At 57.9% G+C, this 7210-nt stretch overlaps 1 protein-coding gene and 1 pseudogene across 1 annotated transcript; one reads left to right on the top strand and one right to left on the bottom strand.

Moving 5' to 3' along the window:
- Nucleotides 1-4819: 4819 nt before the first annotated feature.
- On the top strand, nucleotides 4820-7153 carry ADIRF (adipogenesis regulatory factor). The gene is made up of 3 exons (XM_010380475.2): nucleotides 4820-5008; nucleotides 6656-6718; nucleotides 6933-7153. The coding sequence occupies exons 1-3, from the start codon at nucleotides 4948-4950 to the stop codon at nucleotides 7037-7039; spliced, it is 231 nt and encodes a 76-aa protein (XP_010378777.1). The 5' UTR covers nucleotides 4820-4947; the 3' UTR covers nucleotides 7040-7153.
- On the bottom strand, nucleotides 5515-6305 carry LOC115900382 (annotated as a pseudogene).
- Nucleotides 7154-7210: the final 57 nt, after the last annotated feature.

Genomic DNA, 7210 nt, shown 5'->3' with positions numbered 1-7210 from the left:
GTACCCCCCACCTGCCTGCTCTGCATTCCTGAGGATCCCACTGTCAGCAGGAAGCGAAGATAGGCTCCTGGGCCTTCCCTCCATGTGTGGCCTGGGCTCCAGGGTCGCATGAGGAACAGGGCCACCTAACATCCTCCCTGGAGCAGACGATAACTTTCAAAGATGGAGAAGTCTAAACCCAGTGAGGATCCCAGGAGAGACAGGAAGTGACCCTGTGGCGCCTCCCACCTGGCCCCACCCAGTCTCATGCTCCCCACTGGACCTGGAGCTGGGTACCCCTTGCACCCCTGCTGCACCCAGAAGCCTGCCACGTGCCACTGAAAACACAACAGCGGAGATGCACAAATCTGCACCTTGAAAGAAAAGTGGTAAAAAGCAACAGCTGCTGAGTTCCTTGCAGGCGTTGCCTGGGCACTGTTCTGAGCACTTCACCTTATTCAATCCTCAGAACAAACCTCTCAGGTTGGAGCTGTAGATCCAGGTTTTGCTGAGAAGCACAGGACCGGGCAGACGCCCAGGTGGCTCCCCAGCCCTGCTATGGCTGCATGGGCCCCAAGGTGCTTACGTTACGGTGCATTGCCCCCAATCCAAGGTTTCAAAACAACCCAGGGCCCGCTGGCCAGCGGCCTACACGAAGGGCTGTTTGCCCAGCCCACTCTGAGCAAGCCCTTCATATAAGCCACTGGCCAGCAGGCCCTGCATTGTTTTGAAACCTTGCATGCTGGGCAGGCTTGTTCAGACCAGAGTTCCCTCGACATCCCGCCTTCCCCTTTGATTCTCAGATGCATTTCATCTGAGTTTGGGCTCAGAGCATTTCAGTGGCTTGCCCCAGGCCTTCAGGCCTGGGTGTTGGAGCCAGAGCTTGAGTCCTTCCACATGTGACTTCAGATACTGCCCTGTCCACACCACCTCCCCATCCAGCCTCTGCAGTGGATTCAAGGGCAGCCCAGGAGGCTGGGAGCCAAGTCAGACACAGCTGAGCCAGGCTGTATCTCCTGTCTGGCCATGGGCATCCACTGAGGAGGCAGAATGGAGCAGGGGGCTGCTGGTCTCCACACCCCCAAACCCTGCCACGGGCAGGCATGAAGGGTCTGGAAGCAGCTCAGGGCAGTCAGGGCTGTTCCTGCTCCCCAGTCCAGACATGCGCACATAAGCAGGCCTGTATGAACCCCAGGAGGAGGCCACCTGGGGCCTGGGTGTGCCCGAGAGTCCTCTGGGCTGTGAAGAAAGCAAGGAGAAGCAAGGCTGGTCAGGGGTGAGGGAGAGGGCACCTATGCCTGGCTCCCAGCGACAGCCTTCCCCAGGCTCCAGCGCCCTCTGCCTCTGCTGGAGGAGCCCAGAGGGGTCCCTGCTGCCCCTACCACAGCAACCCCACAACCCCCTCTCACATACACTCAGGGCTTGTTCCTGGACTCAAATGACCAACATCACCAGGAAGCCCCTTCCCAGCCATGGGCACTGGCAGTGCTCTTTGCCTTGGAACCCTCATGTGCTCTGCACCCTGTGAGGCTGCTTCTGACCTCCCTGCAGAAGCACAGTCGACTCCCCTTATCCACTAGGATACACCCAAGATGTTTCCAGCTGCCTGCAACCCCAGATAGTACCAAGATAGCCTACATATAATGTGTCTTCCTACACATACACATGTGCCTCGCTAAGATGAAGTTTATACATTAGGCACAGTAAGAGACTAACAATAACTGATAAGAAAATGGAACAATTATAACAATATACTGTAATGAAAGTTATTTAAAACACGAATTGTTTATTTCTAGAATTTTCTTTTTCTTTCTTTTTTTTTTTTTGAGATGGAGTCTCACTCTGTCATCCAGGCTGGAATAGTGTCGTGATCTCTGCTCACTGCAACCTCCGCCTCCCGGGTTCAAGTGATTCTCCTGCCTCAGCCTCCCAAGTAGCTGGGACTACAGGTGTGCACCACCTCGCCTGGCTAATTTTGGTATTTTTAGTAGACGGGGTTTCACCATGTTGGCCAGGTTGGTCTCAAACTCCTGACCTCAAGCTATCCATCCGCCTTGGTTTCCCAAAGTGCTGGGATTACAGGCGTGAGCCATCACGACCAGCTATTTCTGGAATTTTCCATTTAACATTTTGGACCTTACCAATTGCGGTGCAGGGGCCAAGGGAAAACATTCCCTTTACCCTCTGAAGTTTCACTGAAAAGTCAGCTCATAAAAGCAGATTAGAAATGGAATACACATTCACTAGCATGCATGGGGGAAATCAGAGTGACTGCCCCACCATGAAATGGGGTACAGATGCAATGGGGAAGTACAGGTGATTTCAGGGGGCCAGTAAATGATTTTCAGGGGAATTCAGTGGGTTTGAAAAACACACGGTGGCCTGGAACAAAGTCTGTTGGGTTCACACAGCAGACAACGGTTTGCAAAACCTGTCCAGGTGTGTGAGCAGGCTTCAGTCTTTCTCCTTGTCACATGAGTTCAGTCAGAGAAAACGCTGGGAAGAGACCAGGGGTCATTGTTTTCTTCTTTGGTGGGTCCAGACTTTAGGCAGATGAGGGACTTCACAGAACAACTTCACCGTATGATTTGGAAGAGACAAAGGGTTGAGGGGCCTGGGGGAGCCTGGTCGGAGAGACCTTAAGGCTTCTTCAGTTCAGAATGTCACAGCACTATATATTGGGGTATTGGTTTCTGAGCCCCAACAGAGAGCATGGTGGTGCATGCCTGTAATCCCAGCTACTCAGGAGGCTGAGGCAGAACTGCTTGAACTTGGAAGGAAGAGGTTGCAGTGAGTCGAGATCCTGCCATTGCACTCCAGCCTGGGTGACAAGAGCAAAACTCCGTCTCCAAAAAGAAAAAACGGGGAAAAAAAAGTGACACCACAGCAAACGGGGGTAGGGGGGCAACGGTAATTTGGTAATGTGCTCCCTCCTTCTGCCTGCCCTTGTGTGAGAAGCCCCAGTGCCCTGGACCTTCTTACAAAGTCCACCGCCGAGTGCTGGGCACCCTTCAGCCCATTTAATCTTCACAAACACACTTTGGGGAGATGCTGTGATGTAATGGGGACGCTGAGGCTCAGATAGGTGAGGGGCTTGCTCTAAGAGTATATGAACCCAAGAGGTTTGACTCCAGTGCCTGCCACTAAGGCCACACGGAGCTGTCTCTACCATCATCTGCTGGGGACTGGCTGTTTCTCCCCACAGAGGCTACTCCCTTCCTGTCCAGCTCACAGCTCATTGCCCATGGGACCTGGAGCCCAGTGGCACCAGCAGCCTGTGATAAACTGGAGCGCTCAAAGGCGTGCCTGGCTATTGGACACTACGGGTGGAATTTCAGGAGGGCTGGCAGGGCTGCGGCTGGCCAGGCAGGGCAGGGCTGAGCTGGGTGCCCCAGGGTGCCCCAGGCATCGATCTGGCCACTCCCAGGGCAAGGCCAGGCTCTGGTCGAGGAGGGGCGGGGGCTGGGAGGACTGTTATCACTCTGTTTTGCCTGAGACCCGCTCCCTCCCCTTTCCTCCACCTAATCTCATGGCTTGCCTCTTCCCTTTGCCCAGGGTTGACTTCATCTCCATTAATCCATATCCAGCGCGTGCGTGCGTGTGTGTGTGTGTGTGTGTGTGTACAGGTGCACTTCCAGACACCTCCCTCTAGGGGCTGACACTGCACCACTAGAAGCAGGGTATGTGCCAGCAGACCAGGCCTGGGTGGCAGGGGCTTCCCAGCGCTCCAGAATAGGGGAGACGCCAGCAGAGGTGCAAGAAACAGCCCCAGACAGGAAGCGTTAGAGAGACCCAGAGAGGCAGGGTGGGTGAGCACTGGTCTCCAGGTCCTGAAGACCGACTCTGGAATGGGAGTACACCCAGCTTGGTGGGGCCTGACCTGCGCCCCCTTGTATGCCAGGGGAATGTATCTCACAGGCTATTTTGCTGCCCCCAGGGATGACCTTCTCCACTCTAGCCCAGGTCCCTAAGTCCCCTCCTAACAGTCACAAGTCTTACCCTAGAGCCTTGCCCACCCCATCTCAGGAAAGGTGACCTGAAAGGCCCAAGCTTATTCCTGCCCTCCCTGAGCCATACTTTCTGCCCAGCTTCCTCAGGCTTCAGTGACTGATGGCAGTCTCCTTGCCTGGGCTGCACAGGCACACTGCCCTCTCCCCCTTGGGGTTGCATGGACTGCAGGTGCACACGCCTACGTCTTGCCCTCTCAGGGGAAGGATTTACTAGGCCCTCTCCGTCTGCATCCACTGGATTTCAGTGGCTACAGGCAGAGAGCCAGTCAGCAGTGACCCTGCAGGTGTTTGGGGCTGGGGGCTCTGACGTTGCCAGAGCCCTAGGGTTGACAAGGCACCTAGGCAGATTCGGGGATCCAAGTCCCTGCCACGTGAGTTTGGGTGAGGCTGACCTCGCTGCCTCAGTTTCCTCCTATACACTGATGCTATTAATAAAAATACTCATTTCAGGAGGTGGTTGTAAAGATTATACAAGAGACTGCAGAGTGTTAGGCAGCGCCTGGCACAAGACAAATGCTCAGTAAAAGACCGCTGCTGTCATTAATGTCAACACCAGCCCTGAGCTCCTGTCCTGGAGCTGACCCAGTGCTCATGCCCAAGGTAAGAAAGGGAGGGCTGGGGCTGATGAGCTGGGAGGAGGTGTGCGCCCTTCTCCTGCCCCCAGCTCCTCTCTGGACCCCTGTCCTAACCCCTCTTCGGTCCCTGGTTCGGTCTTCCCCTTTCCCACCGCGGCCCGTCTTAGGCCAGGATGTGCTCCCTGGCCTGCGTACTCTGGAGCAGGGCCTGGCCACTCCCCGGAGCCTGTATGACGGGAACCGCCCCGCGTCCTCTCCCCTACGCGGGGCAGGCCGGCCCTGGGGCGCCTTAAAAACCGGAGCTGGCACTTGGCAGCGCCACTCTGGGCTGGATCCAACGTCGCTCCGGCTGCTCTTGACGACTCCACAGATTCCCTGAAGCTATGGCCAGCAAGGGCTTGCAGGACCTGAAGCAACAGGTGGAGGGGACCGCCCAGGAAGCTGGTGAGTACAGCGCGCGACCTAGGGCCCAGGCAGGGGCACCTGCGTGAACGCGCAGGCAGAAGCGGCGGGTCTGCGCGGTCGGCAAGTTCGCGGACCGGCAGCTTGGCTCGGAAGGCTTGGTCCTCCACTGAGACGCAGGGGCGGGCAGGACACCCACCCCGGTGCGCGGAGAGATGGTGCCCGGAGGGAGGCAGCGGAACAGAGGCTCCAGAGGAGCCGGAGCCGCGCTGCGGGTACTGCGGGAGCCCCTCAGAGGAGGACAGGCCGGCGCTGCGCAGCCCCACCCAGGCCCTCAGGCAAGGGTGAAGGTCCAGGTCCAGGACCAGGACCAGGACCGGGGGCGGCCGGCCACCACCTCCACCCGCGCCCGCCACCAGAGGCTGCCCCAGACCCCAAAGAGCTGTGTTTCCATCCCATCCCCAACCCCGAAAAGTAATCGTCGCCTTACCTTTAAGTCCCCATCTGGCAAAGGAGGTCCTTAGTTCCTCCACCTCCAGCTCTCCTCCTTATTCTGGAGGTGACCCAGCTGCGGTGGGGGCATGGGAGATGTGAGGAGACCACTGGTTCACTGGGTGGGCTCTTCCTGTGCCTAGCCCAGCCTTCCTCAGGACTACATACAGTTCCTTATCAGTCCTGCCCATATCCCAGTCAGGAGACAATATCCAAACCAACCCCTTCCTTCACCAGTGCCCCAGGGGAGGCCCACAGTTCTTCCCTTGAGACTAAAATGCTACCAAGGAAGCCTCCGTGTCAGTTCCTTTCCTTCTGGGCTTCACTTTTCCATTTGAGAGCTGGGTGCAAAGGATGGGCTGCTTTCTGATGGGTTAAATCGAGAGGAGGTCCCCAGGGGCCTCTCAGCACATTTGCCTGACTAACCCTCTCGGAAGGATGGGGTCTGGATAAGGCAGGCCCTTTCCCGTTCAGCAGCAGGGACGAGTTACCGCTCTGCAGGCCGGAGCCACCTGTCAGCCCACGGCGGGGGGGCGGGGGGGGGGGGGGCTGGTGACTCCATTCCCGGCAGGCGGAACTGTGGTCCAGAGGAGATGGCCCGGCCTTGGAAGTTTTGCCTCCTTCCTGCACTTGTCTCCTAATGTCTTAAGCTGCCTGTCCACAGAGGCACTGACTTTGCTTGTGTGCCCTCCGGGGCAGGCCACAGGAGGGAGGAGGCAGTGAGAACCTGGCAAAAGTCCAAGCCCCAGGGCCAAGTGCATGAAAGGTGGGAATTCAGGCATCTGGGCCAGGCTTCTAGCCGAGAAGCTGTAAAAGGGGCAGGGGTCTTCTGGGCTATGCCCAGCATTAGCCAACAGTCCAGATGCTAGCTGCAGTCTGGCCCTGCCCTGCCCTGCCCTGCCTGCCTTCCTCTGTCCAACATTTTCTCAGCAGCCCTGGAGATGGAAAGGGAAGCTCCTCCCCCACAGAGGAGGAGCTCAGAGTTAGAAATCAACAAAAACATCCCAGAGGCATGGAAAGGGATCCTGCCCCTCGGGCTGGGCGGCCCTGGGCCAGGAACTTCATCTCCATGGCATCCATCCCTTGGACCTGTACCACCGAATACTCTGGAGAACACATGAGGGGCATGGCAATGGCGGGGCACCTGTGGTCGGTGGTGTCTCAACAGGGGCTAAAAGCCACATCTCTCTGTTCCAGTGTCAGCGGCCGGAGCAGCAGCTCAGCAAGTGGTGGATCAGGCCACAGAGGCGGGGCAGAAAGGTCTGGTGGGGCTGGAGGGAGGCGGGCAACCCCAGCACACCTCCCACTGCCCCGCCCCACCCCGGCCCGGGGCCCAGGCACATCCTCTCCTCTGCAGAGCCCTCTGTGCACAATGCCCCAGGCAGGTCCCCCGGGAGACCCGGGCCAGGCTAAACCTACGTGCACTGGTTCCCGGGGCCCGGCCTGACCTGCCCTCTCTCCCACCCTTCCCCAGCCATGGACCAGCTGGCCAAGACCACCCAGGAAACCATCGACAAGACTGCTAGCCAGGCCTCTGACACCTTCTCTGGGATCGGGAAAAAATTCGGCCTCCTGAAATAACAGCAGGGAGACCTGGGTGACCCCCCTCCAGGCGCCATCCAGCAGAGCCTGGCCCTGACCTCCGGGCATCCGCCACCTCCTCGGTCTGCCCCCTCATTAAAATTCACGTTCCTAGCCTGTGTTCACTTCGACTCCTCGCAAGCTGGGCCCAGTCCTCCCATCCCAAGAGCA

This window comes from Rhinopithecus roxellana, chromosome 11 (assembly GCF_007565055.1).
Source record: "Rhinopithecus roxellana isolate Shanxi Qingling chromosome 11, ASM756505v1, whole genome shotgun sequence".
Lineage (NCBI taxonomy): Eukaryota > Metazoa > Chordata > Mammalia > Primates > Cercopithecidae > Rhinopithecus > Rhinopithecus roxellana.
Note: the sequence above shows the minus strand (reverse complement) of the source record. Positions and strands in the feature narration are given on the sequence as shown.